Below are 19,623 nucleotides of genomic sequence, written 5' to 3'. Positions count from 1 at the left end.
TGGGTGTTAGGGATGTTAGTGTAAAGGGAGGTGGCATCAGTAGTGATAAGCAGGGCACTGTGTGGTACAGAGACAGGAACTGTGGAGAATCGGCGAAGGAAATAGTTGGTATCTTTTATATAGGAGGGTAGGTTCTGGGTAATAGGTCAAAGGTGTAGGTTTATGAGAGCAGAGTAACTGGCCACAATGGGTATCCTGGGACTTTAGGAAGCATGTAGAAGGTAGGAGTGCAGAGAGTGGTACATGTCAGCAGAGAGATGAACTCCGGGGAGAGGTTCTGGGATGGGCCTAAGGATTTGAGCAGAGAATGGAGATCCTGCTGGATTTCTGGAATGGGGTCATTGTGGCATGGTTTGTGGGTGGATGAATCTGACAGCTGGTGGAGTTCTTCTGCCAGGTAACCCTTGTGGTTCAAAACAACATTGGTGGAGCCTTTGTCCGCAAGTAGAAAAGTAGGATTATAAGGTCAGGATCAGTTTTTAGATGGTGGACTGTGGTTCTTTCTATAGGTGTAGGGTTAGTTTGTATGTTGAGGGATCTGGGGAATAATGGTGAGGCAAGATTCAAGGCAATGAAATTCTGGGAAGTTAACAGAGGGTGATTTGGGGGTAGTGGGGTGGATCAAAGGTGGATGGAGGAGTGAACTGAGTTAGGCAGGGTTCAATATGGGTTTGGTTGAATCTGATTGGTAGATTTGGCGGCAAAAAAAGTGTTTCCAGTGTAGGGACCAGGAGAAGGAGAGAAGGTCTTTAATGAGTCCTGCATGATAGAATTTGGGAGTGTGGCAACAGGTGCGGCCTTAGGACAGAACCGATATTTATGTAGGGCTGAGGCTTCTGGAGGAATGGTTCATGACTGTGTTTTGGGTCTACAGCTACATCTACATCTACATTTATACTCCGCAAGCCACCCAACGGTGTGTGGCGGAGGGCACTTTACGTGCCACTGTCATTACCTCCCTTTTTCTGTTTCAGTCGCGTATGGTTCGCGGGAAGAACGACCGTCTGAAAGCCTCCGTGCATGCTCGAATCTCTCTAATTTTGCATTCGTGATCTCCTTGGGAGGTATAAGTAGGGGAAGCAATATATTCGATACCTCATCCAGAAAAGCAACCTCTCGAAACCTGGCGAGCAGGCTACACTGCGATGCAGAGCGCCTCTCTTGCAGAGTCTGCCGCTTGAGTTTGCTAAACGTCTCCGTAATGCTATCACGGTTACCAAATAACCCTGTGACGAAACGCGCCGCTCTTCTTTGGATCTTCTCTATCTCCTCCGTCAACACAATCTGGTACGGATCCCACACTGATGAGCAATACTCAAGTATAGGTCGAACTAGTGTTTTGTAAGCCACCTCCTTTGTTGATGGACTACATTTTCTAAGGACTCTCCCAATGAATCTTAACCTGGTACCAGCCACACCAACAATTAATTTTATGTGATCATTCCACTTCAAATCGTTCTGCACGCATACTCCCAGATATTTTACAGAAGTAACTGCTACCAGTATTTGTTCTGCTATCATATAATCATACAATAAAGGATCCTTCTTTCTATGTATTCGCAATACATTACATTTATATATGTTAAGGGTCAGTTGCCACTCCCTGCACCAAGTGCCTATCCACTGCAGATCTTCCTGCATTTTGCTACAATTCTCTAATGCTGCAACTTCTCTGTATACTACTGCATCATCCACGAAAAGCCGCATGGAACTTCCGACACTATCTACTAGGTCATTTATATATATTGTGAAAAGCAATGGTCCCATAACACTCCCCTGTGGCACGCCAGAGGTTACCTTAACGTCTGTAGACATCTCTCCATTGATAACAACATGCTGTGCTCCGTTTGCTAAAAACTCTTCAATCCAGCCACACAGCTGGTCTGATATTCCGTTGGCTCTTACTTTGTTTATGAGGCGACAGTGCGGAACTGTATCGAACGCCTTCCGGAAGTCAAGAAAAATAGCATCTACCTGGGAGCCTGTATCTAATATTTTCTGGGTCTCATGAACAAATAAAGCGAGTTGGGTCTCACACGATCGCTGTTTCCGGAATCCATGTTGATTCCTACATAGTAGATTCTGGGTTTCCAAAAACGACATGATACTCGAGCAAAAAACATGTTCTAAAATTCTACAACAGATCAACGTCAGAGATATAGGTCTATAGTTTTGCGTATCTGTTCGACGACCCTTCTTGAAGACTGGGACTACCTATGCTCTTTTCCAATCATTTGGAACCCTCCATTCCTCTAGAGACTTGCGGTACATGGCTGTTAGAAGGGGGGGCAAGTTCTTTCGTGTACTCTGTGTAGAATCGAATTGGTATCCCGTCAGGTCCAGTGGACTTTCCTCTGTTGAGTGATGCCAGTTGCTTTTCTATTCCTTGGACACTTATTTCGATGTCAGCCATTTTTTCGTTTGTGCGAGGATTTATAGAAGGAGCTGCAGTGTGGTCTTCCTCTGTGAAACAGCTTTGGAAAAAGGTGTTTAGTATTTCAGCTTTACGCGTGTCACCCTCTGTTTCAATGCCATCATCATCCCGGAGTGTCTGGATAAGCTGTTTCGAGTCACTTACTGATTTAACGTAAGACCAGAACTTCCTAGGATTTTCTGTCAAGTCGGTACATAGAATTTTACTTTCGAATTCACTGAACGCTTCACGCATAGCCCTCCTTACGCTAACTTTTACATCATTTAGCTTCTGTTTGTCTGAGACATTTTGGTTGCGTTTAAACTTGGAGTGAAGCTCTCTTTGCTTTTGCAGTAGTTTCCTAATTTTGTTGTTGAACCACGGTGGGTTTTTCCCGTCCCTCACAGTTTTACTCAGCACGTACCTGTCTAAAACGCATTTTACGATTGCCTTGAACTTTTTCCATAACACTCAACATTGTCAGTGCCGGAACAGAAATTTTCATTTTGATCTGTTAGGTAGTCTGAAATCTGCCTTCTATTACTCTTGCTAAACAGATAAACCTTCCTCCCTTTTTTTTTATATTCCTATTAACTTCCATACTCAGGGATGCTCCAACGGCCTTATGGTCACTGATTCCCTGTTCTGCACTTACAGAGTCGACAAGCTCGGGTCTGTTTGTTATCAGTAGGTCCAAGATGTTATCTCCACGAGTCGGTTCTCTGTTTAATTGCTCAAGGTATTTTTTGGATAGCGCACTCAGTATATTGTCACTCGATGCTCTGCCCCTACCACCCGTCCTAAACATCTGAGTGTCCCAGTCTATATCTGGTAAATTGAAATCTCCACCTAAAACTATAACATGCTGAGAAAATTTATGTGAAATGTATTCCAAATTTTCTCTCAGTTGTTCTGCCACTAATGCTGCTGAGTTGGGAGGTCGGTAAAAGGAGCCAACTATTAACCTAGCTCGGTTGTTCAGTGTAACCTCCACCCATAATAATTCACAGGAACTATCCACTTCTACTTCACTACAGGATAAACTACTACTAACAGCGACAAACATGCCACCACCGGTTGCATGCAATCTATCCTTTCTAAACACCGTCTGTGCCTTTGTAAAAATTTCAGCAGAATTTATCTCTTGCTTCAGCCAGCTTTCTGTACCTATAATGATTTCAGCTTCGGTGCTTCTATCAGCGCTTGAAGTTCCGGTACTTTACCAATGTAGCTTTGACAGTTTACAATTACAATACCGATTGCTGCTTGGTCCCCGCATGTTCTGACTTTGCCACGCACCCTTTGAGGCTGTTGCCCTTTCTGTACTTGCCCGAGGCCATCTAACCTAAAAAACTGCCCAGTCCACACCACACAACCCCTACTACCCGTGTAGCCGCTTGCTGCATGTAGTGGACTCCTGACCTATCCAGCGGAACCCAAAACCCCACCACCCTATGGCGCAAGTCGAGGAATCTGCAGCCCACACGGTCGCAGAACTGTCTCAGCCTCTGATTCAGACCCTCCACTCGGCTCTGTACCAAAGGTCTGCAGTCAGTCCTGTCGACGATGCTGCAGATGGTGAGCTCTGCTTTCATCCCACTAACGAGACTGGTAGTCTTCACCAAATCAGATAGCCGCCGGAAGCCAGAGAGGATTTCCTCTGATCCATAGCAACACACATCATTGGTGCCAACATGAGCGACCACCTGCAAATGGGTGCACCCTGTACCCTTCATGGCATCCAGAAGGACCCTTTCCACATCTGGAATGACTCCCCCCCGGTATGCACACGGAGTGCACATTGGTTTTCTTTCCCTCTCTTGCTGCCATATCCCTAAGGGGCCCCATTACGCGCCTGACGTTGGAGCTCCCAACTACCAGTAAGCCCACCCTCTGCGACCGCCCGGATCTTGCAGCCTGAGGGGCAACCTCTGGAACAGGACAAGCAGCCATGTCCGGCCGAAGATCAGTATCAGCCTGAGACATAGCCTGAAACCGGTTCGTCAGACAAACTGGAGAGGCCTTCTGTTCAGCCCTCCGGAATGTCTTTCGCCCCCTGCCACACCTTGAGACGACCTCCCACTCTACCACAGGTGAGGGATCAACCTCAATGCAGGCAGTATCCCGGGCAACCACAGTTGTAGTCCGATCGGGGGATGCGTGGGACGAGCTGGCTGTCCCCGACAAACCCCCATCTGGACCCCCACAGTGATGCCCATTGGCAACAGCCTCAAGCTGTGTGACCAAAGCCAACACTGCCTGAAGCTGGGAGCGAAGGGATGCCAACTCAGCCTGCATCCGAACACAGCAGTTGCAGTCCCTATCCATGCTAAAAACTGTTGTGCAAAGAATGTCTGAGCTAATCTACAGAGAGCACAAACAATTCGACACAAAATTTAAACGGTTATTAAAATACAAGATTGCCTAATAGATGCAGGAATGCTGCTACGTGCGCACTGCTGACACACTGCTCGGCGGCAGAAGAAGACTGCGCGATTTTACACTATTCAGGTACTAAAACGCGATGCTACACTTTCAAATACTATAATACGCCCGAAAATTTATGAATTAAACAATAGAAGTACCAAAAACACACAAAGAAATTAAGAATTAAACTATGTAAGAAATAAGTGAGCTAAGAGTATACGACTTGCTGCTGCAGCTGCTTATCCAACGGCGGCAGGGGCACACTGGCTGTGACCAACCGACACTGGCAGTTCAAAACAAAAACAGAAGACCTTTGACTATGCGATTTTACACTATTCAGGTACTATAATGCAATGCTACACTCTCAAATACTATAATATGCCCGAAATTTATGAATTAAACAATGCAAGTACCAAAAACACGCAAAGAAATTAAGAATTAAACTATGTAACAAATAAGTGAGCTAAGAGTATACGACTTGCTGCTGCAGCTGCTTATCCAACGGCAGCAGGGAGCACACTGGGTCTGTTTAGGTTCTGAATTTTGTGTGGCAGTGGAGGGAGTTTTGGAGGGTAGGGTAAATGTAGTAGGTCTGTCAGAAAGGGTTTTTCAGCTATGAGGGCAGGTGGGAGGGGTTTGGAGGTATTTGTAGAGGTGGTGGAAAGTGGTACTCCAAGGCAGGAGTACAAGATAAGCAGGCTAGAGAGCATTCTGAGGTGGCATTGTGCATGTTTCACTAGTTTCTGGAAGACAAGAGTTTCAGTGTGTGTTATGGGTTCCAAGAATTTGGGACTCTATAGCAGGAGAATTTTGCAGATAGAGAGAAGGTATTGCAAGAAGGTTAGGGCTCGGTTGATATGTTTTTGCAGTACTATGTTGGTGAGGGCTAAAGATTGGCAGAATCTGAACAGGTGGAGATTATTATGGAAAGAGGGGTGGCAGCCAGAGATGGGTAATTTGATGGAAAGGCCATTTGGGGGAATTCTATGAGCCAAGCAACAATGCAGGAACAGTATGTCTGATGGGGTTCTGGCTAGTGACAAGGAAACTTTCCTGTATTGCTGCAGATTCCAATTTAAGTAGTCTGTGATCATAACTCCTAGATATGTAGTTGAATTGGCAATCTTTAAATGTGACTGATTTACTGTGTAAGCAAACTTTAACAGAATTTTTTGGTATCAATGTGGAGAATGTAACACATTTTATTGTTTAAGGTCAATTGTCACATTTTGCACTGTGAAGATATATTTTCAGCATCATTTTGTAATTTGCTTTGCTCTTCTGAGGAATTTACTAGATGGCAGCATTACCAGCTACAAATCTGAGAGAAATGTTCTGATTGCTAAATTGTTTATATACATTAGAAAGTGCAAAATGCCTACATCACTTTACTTGTGAAGTCACACTCATGTCCCATCAGTTACTGTGATCTGTGACATTTCTGACAGGAAATCATGAATCCAGTCACACATCTGAGGTGACAGTCCATGAATAAGCAATGTGGTTAGAAGCCACTTATGAGGAATGATATCAAAAGACCTTTTAGAACTCTATAAATATGGAAGCAACTTGAGAGCCCCTGTACATAGTACGTGGTGTGAATAAAGGGCCAGCTATATCTCACAAGAGTGATCCTTTCCGTATCCATGCTAGTTTGATGTCAATAGGTAATAAGTTTTGGGGTATTTCCTATCACTGGAACAAAGTATTTGTTCAGACATCGAGCTACATGTCGATGTCAATGAAATGGCTCTGTAATTCAGTGGATTATGTTTATTTTCTTTGAACATATTTCAGTGGTCTGTGCGCCTTTCCATTCACCTCTCTCACCATAAATACTACAATACTCATTATGATGTTGTAGGAAAAGTAGTTAAGCCACTGCATCATTGGTGCAGATGATGCACGTAAATTGTTAGTCCACTCAAGAAAGATATTGCCAGTAGAAACTGTTTTGGTTGGCAGGAGAGCCAACACCGTGTTACTAGAGGAGGCCGAAAGGCACGTGTTTTAGCTCAAGCAGGCTGGGGTGAGGTCTGGAACAGGACAAGGAAATTAGAATTTAGAAAAATGGACGTAGCTGGTGGAATACTTAACTTTAATCCATTAATGGTGAACGTCGGTCTGACGGTACATGATTCACAAGATCAATAGTAAGTGATAATGGCGCCTTGCTAGGTTGTAGCAAATGACGTAGCTGAAGGCTATGTTAAACTATCTTCTCGGCAAATGAGAGCACATTTTGTCAGTGAACCATCGCTAACAAAGTCTGTTGTACAACTGGGTGAGTGCTAGGAAGTCTCTCTAGACCTGCCGTGTGGCGGCACTCAGTCTGCAATCACTGATAGTGGCGACACGCGGGTCCAACGTATACTAACGGACCGCGGCCGATTTATAGGCTACCACCTAACAAGTGTGGTGTCTGGTGGTGACACCACATTCCTCCCCCACAAATCGGCATACAGTGGTGGCATAAGGCTTCCGCCCGCCGTGGGGAGGACCCCATGTTGACGTATGCGACGAGGTGGGGAGCCTAACAACAGGCGAGGCTGCTTCACCTGCACCCTGCCATTCAGACTGCGGGGAGCTAGGAAACGCCTGAAAACCTGCTCCAGGGTGCATGCCAACATGCGGTGTATGCGCCCGCAGAGACACAGGAGGGGCCGAAGGGCCGACCTCCATCGGGTCGGGGCACCCGACGGGCAAAGACGACATATGGTCCCGAGCGGGCAAGAGTTCCATGTCGGAGCACATCCGGTCACGGGAAGCGATTGGCGGTGCGTGACCCAGGGAGGCACCCAGCGGCTGCAGTGAAGCGTCCACTGCGGGTGTCGCTGGCGGGAGAACAGGCAGCACCAGTGGCGGCGGCGCGTCGCCATGGGGCAAAATGGAAGGCAGCATCGGTAACACCTGGGGCTGAGGCGAGCCAGTAGATGGGTCCCCAGGGCACTGACCGGATGGCACCATCGTGACGACAGAGGCACAGCTGGTTGAGATGCCAGTGCACCTCACCAGAGGCCCCCAAAACCAGATACATAGCGCGTCCGAGGCAGCGAAGAATGCGCCCTTCGAGCCAACGCCGTGAACCTCGGTAGTGACGATAGTAGACAACGTCGCCTGGAGCAAAAGCAGGTGTCTACCACTGCACAGGAACCTGATGTGGCAGATGTAGCAAAGACATCAAGGTTCGATGATGACGACCGTGGAGCAACTCCGCTGGCGAGCGACCATCTCGGGACTGAGAGCGATACGAGGACAAAAAGAGCAATAACGCATCCTCCCGAGAATTCGACTCTTTTAACTTCAACATCTGTGACTTGAAAGTCCTGACCAATCATTCAGCGGCACCATTTGACTGTGGCGAAAACGGCGCGGACGTCAGATGTTGAATACCATTGGCCTTGCAGAATGACTGAAATTCTGCGGACATGAATTGTGGGCCATTGTCAGAAACACAAGTTTGTGGAAGACTTTCAATGCAAAAGATAGCAGATAACGCTTGGATGGTGGCAGATGACATCGTGGAAGACATACGGACAACAAAAGGGAAATTACTGAATGAATCTACCACAACCAACCATCGAGCATTCCAGAATGGACCAGCAAAATCGATGTGTAAGCGTTGCCAAGGGGAAGTGGCTTTTGGCCATGCAAAGAATTTCCGCGGTGGTGCTGATTATCGTTTGGCACACACCATGCAAGAAGAGCACATATTCGTAATCACAGCATCGATTCCGAACCAAGTACAGTGCCGACGAGCAAATTATTTCATTGTCACTATACCCCAATGTCCTTGGTGGAGAAGCTGTAAGACAGAGGACTGCAACGAACATGGGACCACGACCCTGGACTGATCATTATCAGAACGCAACAGCAAAACACCACATCAAACAAAAAGTCTCTCCTTGTGAGCAAAAAATTGGCGAACCAACGGGTCCCCGATCCGTGACTTTAACAAGGGCCATTGCGTAGCAACAAAATGCAGAACAGTAGCAAGGACAGGGTCGACAGCTGTGGCTGTAGCTACACGACGAAAATCAATCAGAAACGATTCGACCACGTCATCGGTTTCCGAATCAATGAACATGCAAGCAAGTTCGGAGGAATCGAATGCTCTATCCTCAGCAACAGGCAAACACGACAACGCATCGGCGTTTCCGTGCTTAGCAGTGGACCGATACAAGATATCGTAGCGGTACTGTGAGAGGAAAATAGACCAGCGAATTAATTTCTGTTCTGTACGTGGAGGTACAGGCTTGTTCGGATGAAAAAGCGATGTCAAAGGTTTGTGGTCTGTGATGATGGTAAAGTGACGACCGTACAAGAAACCATGAAACTTTGTAACACCAAATACGAGAGCCAATGCTTCTTTCTCGATCTGTGAATAATTTCTTTGCGCAGACGAGAGCAATTTGGACGCAAAGGCAATAGGGGGATCGTGCGAACCATCTTTGTGCGCAAGCACAGCACCGATCCCGAAATCTGATGCATCCACCATCAACAAAAGGGGCTTCTGGGGATCGAATGGCGTATGGCAAGTATAGGAAAGCAATGCCGATTTCGACTGGCAAAAGGTGCGTTCGCATTCTGTCGTCCAGACGAACGGAACACCTTTACGGCGTAAGCGATGAAGCGGAGCTGAAATGGAGGGGGCATGTGGCACATATTTATGATGCTGATTTTTCCCAGCACACTCTGTAGCTGCTTCAAATTCTGCGGCGAAGGCAAGTCTTGTAGGGCACGGAGGTGCTCGGGACTGGGATGTATGCCTTGGGTATTGAGTACATGTCCCAGGTAGGGCAAGTCACGAGCAAAAAACACACATTTGTCCTTCCGCAAGCAAAGACCATTTGGTCGCAAGACCTGAAATAATGTTCTGAGATTGGCTAAATGTTCTTCTTCCATCTTTCCGGAGATCACAATATCGTCCAGATAGTTTGCTGCAGTAGGGACCGATGCACAAACAGTTTGTAGATATTGCTGAAACAATGCAGGGGCGGATGCACACCCAAATGGCAGTCGTTTGAATCAATACAAACCAAGATGCGTGTTAACCACCAAAACGCGCTGGGATTCTTCGTCCACCGGTATTTGCAAGTATGCATCTGCTAGGTCCAACTTCGAAAAATATTTACCCGGGCGCAGTTTGTCAAAAAGATCTTCCGGGCGGTGTAAAGGAAAAGTTGCAATCACTAGTTGTGGATTCACTGTAGCCTTGAAGTCCACACAAGGTCTCAATTTTCCAGAAGGTTTTGGCAAAATTACTAAGGGTGATGCCCAGAGAGAAGCCTGCACACATTCAATCACACCTTGTGATTCCAAATCATGTAATGTTTTTGCGACCTCATCACGCAATGCGTGGGGAACATTGCGCGCTCTGAAAAATTTCGGTTGCGCGTTTACTTTCAGTTCCAAATGTGCTTTATAGTTCTTAGCGCAACCGAGGCCCGGTGCAAAAATGTCTGCAAATTCTTCACATAGACGAGAAACACTGTCTGAAGGCACAGTCTGGTTCACTGATAGGACCTGATTTACTATAGACAAGTTAGACAACTGAAATAAATCTAAACCAAACAAGTTCACTGCAGAAGAAGAACGAAGGACGTAAAATGACACAAGTTTTGTGTGTCCTTTGTATGTTGCAAGAAGGCTGCACTGTCCTAACACAGGGATTGTTTGACCTGAATAGCTAGTTAACTTAACATTTGCGGCACGCAATGGAAGTGTGCCCAGTTGTTTGTACGTGTCTTTATTGATCAGTGAAACTGCAGCTCCGGTATCGAGCTGGAATGGCATCACTTTGCCGTTAATGTCCAAGTCTACAAGAAGTTTATTGTCCTGCTGATGACAAGAGTGACTGTCTCGTGCAACGTGAACTGACACTGGTAAAGAATCACTTGCGACTTGATGGGATTTCCGGCGATGTCGATGCACACTATTTGTGGGACGAACACAGTCACTGTGAGAGAGAGTAGCACTGGGCGGAGTGGAATGAACTATATGAATTTCCATGGGCAAAGTTTAACGAGCCTGAGTATCCTTGGTTTGAATTCGGTGCGAAGCAAAGGGCCTGGAATGGTTGTGAGTTTCCGATCTGAGCTTTTTCTGGCAAACACTCTGAACATGTCCTTTTTTATTACAGAAAAAGCAAATAGCCTGGTGTGACAGGCAATTCTCACGCGAATGTCTAGTAGCATACCGCAGGCATGATTTTAGCACTGCATTTGCTTGCTTGCGCGGCACACGTGGCTGAGAGCCTGGCGGCATCGGCACGGCCGGGTGCGAGGGCTGTTTACTGCTCCATGCAGCTCGCCCGGCAGGCCGGTTAACCTGACACACAGCTGGTGAAGTTTCAAATGATTCCTGAGCAAAGTCAAGTGTGTCCTGCCGATCCAATATGTCCATCACTTGTTGAAGGGAGAGATTGACTAGTTTCAAAATCTGTTCCCGTATACGAACATCAGAAACGTTCTGTGCAATTGCATCACGTACCATAGTATCTGAACAAGGGAGTCCACATTGACACTCAAAAGCACAATCGCTAGTAAGGCCTTGCACGGTTGCAACCCACTCCCGATTAGTCTGACCTGCCGTACATTTTGTACGAAAGAAGGTATACCGTTTCGCAACTACATTGACTGATTCTTTGAAATATGCATCTAATGCAGACAAAATTTCTTCGTAGGACAGAGTTGCTACGTCGTGTCGGGGAAATAATTAGACTATCACACAGTACGTATTCACGCCGACCGAAGACAACAAAAAAGGCTGCCGCTCGTTACCTTGAATTCTGTAGGCGGTGAGATGGATTCCAAATTGGCATGACCACTCTGTCCAGCTTTCCAGTGCAGCATCAAAAGGACGAAAAGTTGGTGCAACAGCGTGTTGCGCCTGCGTTAGCTGTGGAGCGGCTGCTGCCGCATCGTTTTGCATCGCACGTTGACCCTGGACGAGCTGTCCAAGGGCATCCAGTAAGGCCTGCATCTGCTGATTCTGTAAGCGATAAAATTCGGACAGTACATCTGGAGATTGTGGCGAAGCCATTACACAAGTAAATCAGGGCAATATCGATAAGAACGCAGTTGTGCCTCATCGCCAATGTTTTGGTTGGCAGGAGAGCCAACACCGTGTTACTAGAGGAGGCCGAAAGGCACGTGTTTTAGCTCAAGCAGGCTGGGGTGAGGTCTGGAACAGGACAAGGAAATTATAATTTAGAAAAATGGACGTAGCTGGTGGAATACTTAACTTTAATCCATTAATGATGAACGTCGGTCTGACGGTACATGATTCACAAGATCAATAGTAAGTGATAATGGCGCCTTGCTAGGTCGTAGCAAATGACGTAACTGAAGGCTATGTTAAACTATCGCCTCGGCAAATGAGAGCGTATTTTGTCAGTGAACCATCGCTAGCAAAGTCTGTTGAACAACTGGGGCGAGTGCTAGGAAGTCTCTCTAGACCTGCCGTGTGGCGGTGCTCGGTCTGCAATCACTGATAGTGGCGACACGCGGGTCTGACGTATACTAACGGACCGCGGCCGATTTAAAGGCTACCACCTAGCAAGTGTGGTGTCTGGCGGTGACACCACAGAAACATAATCATCCTGCTGCAACTATGATAGGGTCATGGCAACATAGTGGAATACGTTGGATAGTTTTGTTACCTCCTGGAAAAACAGAGAAATAGCTTTCGAGATTCACCTGATATATTCATGGTATACCAATCAAATATTCTGGATGAATTTCATTTTGGTATGTCATCAACTTATCAAACATAAGTTTACAGAAAGCAGAGATTACTTTCACGCAACAACTATGACTAATATCATTGACTTCATCATGAATTGTCTGTATCAGCCATCACAAGGGCAAGGAGGAGGCAATAAATGCTGCAGTTGGCCACTTGCTCCACAAAAATGTCAATGCACTTTAAAGAGTAAGAGGCAGTAGCTGACAATTCCAAACTGGAGCGAGAGTAAGATTTTTATCTCCTCTGTGACAGAGCTATGAACAGATATATTGAACACAGAATGCCATCTTTAGAAATTTTGTTATAATAAGGTATGTTGCCTCATTCAGTAATTGGTAGATCTAGCGGTAATAAACATACAATATGCCAGAACTGCTACTCAAAATAGACAAATCAATTAATGAAATTGTATCACTTAATGCTCTGTTAACTGCATTTCATTCAGCAACTACTCTCACAGCCACATTGTCATATTTACGTTGTAGTCTGGTAGAGCTACTTGAGTATGAGGAAAGATTTCAAGCTTAATTAAGATAGCCATTCACTGTATGGCATTATGATGAGACACCAGTTGTATTAGTGTAGTGCATATTTATAGCATTTTCCCTTAAGTTATTGAACAAAATAGACACAAATATTAGAGAAATTGTCAACAATATATTCCACCTCATTATCAAAAACCATCTGAGATGCACGGTGCAGGTAGCGACTTGCTGATTCTGAGGTGAGCCACATTTAAAGCACAATCACCAAAACAAAAACCACAAGAAAAGAAAAACTAACTTTCTTGGTGGTTGATCAATAAGGGGCAAAAAGTTAAAAACATGCAGGCGCCAGTTTACAAGATGTTCAGCAGGCATCTTTACCAAACTGGCTGTCTTCCAGGTCACATTTGTTACTCTACAACTTTAAGGCATCTCATCTGTTAGCAACAAAGGACAGCTGTGAAGGACACATCCCCATGAAACAGTTTGTAACACAAACACCTTCTTTGTGCCACCAGATGTATATCAGTAACAATACATTTTGTGGATATATACAGGCTATGATTTGAAATAATGTTTGGTATGGCTTACCCACTATTTTTTCCCTATGGAGTTATCATATGGTACTTAAAATTGTCATCAGGCCACACTGAATCAGGTTTACGATGACCTCCTTAAATTTGTTACAGCAAATGCCAGGATCAATGTTTTGAAAGGGCGCAGACACCTTCCTTTACCTTCCTTCCCCGTCCGAGATTCTGCTTTGCATCTAATCTTGTTTTTGACAATATGTTGTACCGTAATCCTCCTTCCTTCCTTTTAATCTCAATGTGACTACTGAAGGCAAGTGTCACATGAAGGTTAATTGGTTGTTACACTTGCCACTTATCAGATACACTGTCGGTGACCATGCTAGTAAATTGGAGAAACATCCTGCTTCGATGTCTATCTCCCTAAATGTGGTGATTAATTTATCTCAAAATTATCATACTTGAAACAATGCAACTTGGCTTTCTTAAGAGTAGTCACTCCATACGGGGCACAGGTGTTTCAAATTGCTTCCATTGCTTTCACCCTTGCATAAACACCAACAGAACACAATGGCATAAATTTTGTACTTTATTTGTTTTAGACTCTATTTTCTAATGCATAAAGGACAGTCCTTGTAACATCAAGAATGAGAAATATTCAAGTTGTCATGGCATTAGCAGTACTACAAACCTGAACAAAATAAGACAATATTTGAATAAGTTTATAGGAACAAGTCATGCAAAATTGCCACAGACCATGCTGAAACCTAGTATTATATCTTATGCAATGTTATTCTTGCTAATTTGAGTGCAGGAAAGTCCACTGGAGATTATAGGCTCTATGCGTGATGCATCATGATCACTTGGTGGATGCTGGTCTGTATCAAGCGGTCAGTGGCTGATGGTGCTGAAATTGGTCTTACCATGACAGTCACCCAAGAGACCTTTCACAAACATGTTTCTGCATGACACTGACTGTTAGATTATGAATGGGGTATTCAAAGCAACAGCTCAGGTAGAAGTCAACACTTCTTGTACCATGTACTGTGTACCAGATTATGACAAAATCACGGTGCTAACACATGTGAAGTTTGGTGGTTACTTGGACTGAGGCTAGTTTGTAATGGCCAAGGTGTGGGTTCGGTTCCCTCTGGGGATACTACTTTCTAACAGCTACAAACATACCCTCTTCACCTCCCGTAATGCAAAGTAAGGAATGCAGGACTGTGCTGTGGTTGAAAATCAACATTAAACATGTCCATTGGCTATGAGAGGTGAAAGGCTTGCCGAAACTTTGTCTCTAGTAAGCTTTCTTACAGTAGTAATGTTATTTTAGTTTATGAACCAATCATCATGTAGTAATGTTATTTCAGCTCATGAACGAATCATCATGTGAGGTCATAGGACCTTCATTTCTTATTTTAAGTGACCTTGAGATTTTGAAAATCTTGGCACTGGGCTGTGATTCGAGCTCTGATTCCAATATTTCTCTGGATTTGAACCCTTCAAGATGACACTGTCCCATCATTTAGTTGTTTCCACATGATGCCAAACTCCTCAGGGTCTATACAAATGGTGTGATCCTAACTACTAGTGAAAGGGAATTTGATAGTAGACACCTCTTTGTGTGGAGTCAACAACAACAACAACAACAACAACAACAACAACAATAAGTCTGGGGTTGGGTCTTCGGCAGCATAGAACTATTTTTTGCATTACCTGCAGCCAAACTTATGCACATCTCACTACTAGTGAAGAAACAAAAATGTTTCATGTCTATTCATAGCTATAAGACAAGAGCGAAAGGTAGGGTTTGAATCCATGCCAGGCAAAAAATACTTGTATCATCAATCCAGTATCATGCTGTTGCTGAACTTATTCACTATCTGACATCTGATTGTGTTTAGTTAATAATTCATACAGGTACTGGGTTCTACTCCCCTTTCATCATCAGTTCATGGTGTGTCATAACTGTGTGTTGCACCGTATTACATAGCTTTTGTTGTTACTTCCCAGAGGCAATATGAGCTTCATGGGGTTCCTGGTGCAGTGCTAAATGTATTGTCATTTATTTCCTCATTTGGATATTCAGCCTTGTAAACTGATACTGGTGAACAGTTTGATATTTTAGGTCTCTTTATGTCTAGCCAATTCTCGATCAGATACCCAGGCTTTGTTTGGTTAACAGTGGTTTCAAATTCTGATCACAAACAAAAACTTGTGATGCTATTTAATGGGTGTGATAAGACTTCTGCAGTGTCACTAATTATAATTAAGTTTAATTTACAAGTTTTAAGGACTGTCTCATCTCTAATAAAGTGATTTTTAATATTTGTTGTATAGTGGTATTAGTTTACATCTGAACTGACTGCTGTAATGAGCAGTGTTCTCTAGTGGACTCTTTGTAACCTTTATGTATAGTCAGTTGACTGTACCCCACAGAGTTTTGGTGTTTAGAGGACCTATGACACAGCTGTATTATGTTGATTGCATTGAGCAGTGGACACTTTTTTTGCTGTTAAGTGTATATGGTAGCAGAATTTTCTCTACAGAAGAATGTTAGTATCTGGCTGCCAGACTACAGTATTCCCCTGCTGACTTACAGACGAAATGGTCAGCAATATGCACTAATGGAACAAATCTGAACTATATTTATTTTGCTGCTGTCATTGTACAAATGTAATTTTATCGATGTAAGTCTGACAGTAGGCCTGAAAATCATTTGCAGTAAGACTGAAATAATATATGACCAACACACTGAAAAGGAAATGATGCAAATTAAAAACTAAGTCATATTATCAAATGATGAGTTTTATGTTTATAGTACTTGAAGACAGTGACTGGATGAACATGAAAAGAAGTTAACAGAGGTGCAAACATCTGCTGGAGTGCTTAGACATGTTATATAAAAACCAAGTGAAACATTAGGGTAGTGCTGTGAACAATAGAAAGCTGCTTGTTGAGAATTTCTAAGGTTGGCTGGGAAACAAACAGGTGGATCAGGGAACAGAATGGAGTGGAAGACATAATTCTGAGCATAATAAAAGTGGAATGGAGAAGGAAGGAAGGAAGGACGGAAGGAAATTAGAATTAGGTGGGACAGGTGACTAAGTGAATGGAATGGTAGATGGATTAGAGAAGTTCTTTGCTGGATTACACAAAATGAGAAGAGAAGTAGATGATCTGATGGAAGGAGATAGATAAAAAATGTGACCCTCAGAACAGTGTAGATACCAACTGATGTAGATCATACGGCATGGAGAAATCTAGGGGCAGCCTTTATGCAGCATTGGATGTAAAATGGCCGGATGATGATGCAGCCTAAGAACATAGAAGATTTTACCAACAGTGGCAGCGCCCATTTAAGCCTGCAGACTTGATGATGATGATGATGATGATGATGATGAACTACTACTATTGCATTCATGTGGAACCATTTCTTTGTAATGCTCTATGTCACCATTATTATTACAGTTAAATTGTTACAATTTCCTGTAAATGCACACCCAGAGGAATAACTACACCCAGGAAATATAAATGTCTAACCAGTTTGTGTTATATGTTACCCAAAACTTGTGAATCATTGGCTCCTTCGCTGTTGAAACTAAAACTCTTCTTTTAAGAAATCTGTTTGCTGAGCAGAACAAAACAACCAGTTGAATTCGCAGTTGTTACTTTTTGTTCATTTGATGATTAGTTTCAGGCTGAGACCCATTTTCAGATCATTATAACAAAGTTGAAAATGGCATTTCTGGAGATCTCAAAAATCTGCAACGAACATTTACAGTGCATGCAGATAACTCCTTTTTTAAAGCTACATTCACAAACTTTGTTGGTACCTTATCAATCTGTCGCATACCATTACTTGTCAAAAAGTCCAGGTCCTTTTCCCTGTACATTACCTCTGATAAAGACAACTAATATACGTCCTTTATTGGCTTTTGTTATTAAAGTGTCCTCTCTATGTAATTTACCGTTGATGCCCACCAAAACCCATTGCTCATTTTGCTTAGCCCTATTGCCCTTAGCACTGAGATGCTCCTTAGCTAACAGTTCTTGTATTTTGACAGCAACTAATGTCTCCTCAAGGCAGTCCAGTTTGCTGTATATACACGCTGCCTTAACTTCAGTTATCAAGTTTGCCACATCACTGTCGGACGTAGGCAACTGAAGTGAATAACCTGACCCCTTGCTCAAAAGTAATGTTTCCTCATGTGTAAACTGGACATTAGTCAAATTAACAACCCTTTTGGCAAAAGTATGTGACTCAGGAACAGCACTAGCGAGACATAGTCATCTAAGCATATTTCTCTGTGTGCTTCATATTTCACTCCACTTTTCACTAACATAGGGATAAAGAACTGGAATTGTAAATATCCAATATACGCTATCAATTTCAATTGCAAAAAATAAAAAGCTTTGTCTTCTGTACCATGGGCCATTCTAATCTCACTCCTAACCCGCCCTCCTATTCAGTGTCACTACACTTTTTGACTTGTTTTTGATAGTCACCTTTGCATATTTTGGAACAATAACATTCTGGAAACATCTTCGATTGAACTGTATCTTTACACAAGGCTTTGTCAGCTTCAGCCTTATGTTCACATAGCATATGCACCCCTTAATGTCTGACCTGGCACTGTAAATGTTCATTGTTCATTTTTGACGTCTTCAGAAATGCTATTTTTGACTTGAAAATAGTTCTTAATCTGAAACTAATCATTGAATGAATGAATAAAAAGTAAAAGTTACAACTTGGACTGGTTTTTCATTCTACTGATTAAGCTACACCAACATGCTGGAAGTTTGTAAATCTGTTTGCTGTTTAATAGTTTGTGGTATGCTTACTTTACAGTAATGTATTTTATGCTAAATAATAATTTTTTTCTGTCTTGTCAGGTCTGTCGTAACTTCAAGATAGGCTGGAGTGGTGGACTTTTGGATGTTAGGACCCAGCCAGTAAATAAGCCTGATGAACCAGTATTATTGACATTTGATGAATATTGACATACTTTGTCTTTTGTTGGTGTATTAAGTTCTCTGTAAATTATTTGCAAAATTAAATTGAACTTCATTGTATTAGTGCTTTTATATAACTGGTTTGCAATGTCTAGTGCCAGAAGAAAAAGTAATCATACAAACTGAATCTGCTACACTGTACAGTCTATTCAATTTTTGACTGCCATGACAATAGCAGCTTATACAGCTACACACTATGGAGTTTCATACACAGTCACGAATATTAGAACACTAAGTACAACTTTAACAGCTGTGATGGTTCTAGAAACCAGTTTCATCCAGCTCTTTACATGATTCCAATAAAAGTATTCCGTCTATGTAACTGAAAACAGAATACGACTACCATGGTGAAGCCTTAAAGCTATGTATCAAAGTGGTTCCTAGCACTGTACAGAGCCTTTTTTTAAATGGTTTTCAAGGTGCACTGATATTTCTCAATTGATTTTTTATGCGTTTACCCTACAGAGAAGGCCACCAAATCCAATTTTTAACATTCTGTAGGCTTAATTGGAAATAGTGCCAGCGATCTCTGACAAAAACTCTCTAAAATGCTCTCTCTCTAGCTCAACTTTCAGTTACTGATGCATGCCAGTTTCTTACCAAAATTTTTCGTATGTGAACCAACTGAAAAACTCTGAAAGTTCTTTCCTAGGATCCTATCTACTCAATTGTTGCATTTAAACCCTGATTGTTGTCTTTTATAAAATGCACAAATTAGAATGTGAGCCATACACAGAATTTCTTGACTCATGGTACTGATTCTAAATACTTATATTGAATTACCTCAGATGGAAGTATACTCAGTTCAGCTTTAACTAAATACAACATAAAAATGCTTTATGTTTCTATCATAATCAATGTTCACCTGTAGTGAACACTCTAATTCCAGCTCTTTCATTACTGAAAAGTTTCAACTCCAGAATTTGCACTGAACTCACTCTTAAATAGAAAATTTACTAAGCACAATTCACTAAATTATCTCAAAGTCTAATTCTCATTG

General features: G+C 43.1%; 1 protein-coding gene across 1 annotated transcript in view; it reads left to right on the top strand.

Moving 5' to 3' along the window:
- LOC126418962 (cytochrome P450 302a1, mitochondrial) overlaps positions 1 to 18,683 on the top strand; it is a 233,072-nt gene extending 214,389 nt beyond the window's left edge. The window contains exon 9 of the mRNA XM_050086008.1: positions 18,504 to 18,683. Within this exon, the coding sequence (XP_049941965.1) occupies positions 18,504 to 18,611 (108 nt within the window). The 3' untranslated portion in view covers positions 18,612 to 18,683. The remainder of the gene's footprint in view (positions 1 to 18,503) is intronic.
- Positions 18,684 to 19,623: the final 940 nt, after the last annotated feature.

Source organism: Schistocerca serialis, chromosome 9 (assembly GCF_023864345.2).
Source record: "Schistocerca serialis cubense isolate TAMUIC-IGC-003099 chromosome 9, iqSchSeri2.2, whole genome shotgun sequence".
Taxonomy (NCBI): Eukaryota; Metazoa; Arthropoda; class Insecta; order Orthoptera; family Acrididae; genus Schistocerca; species Schistocerca serialis.
The sequence above is the reverse complement of the archived record's forward strand: the minus strand, read 5'-3'. Positions and strand labels throughout refer to the sequence as shown.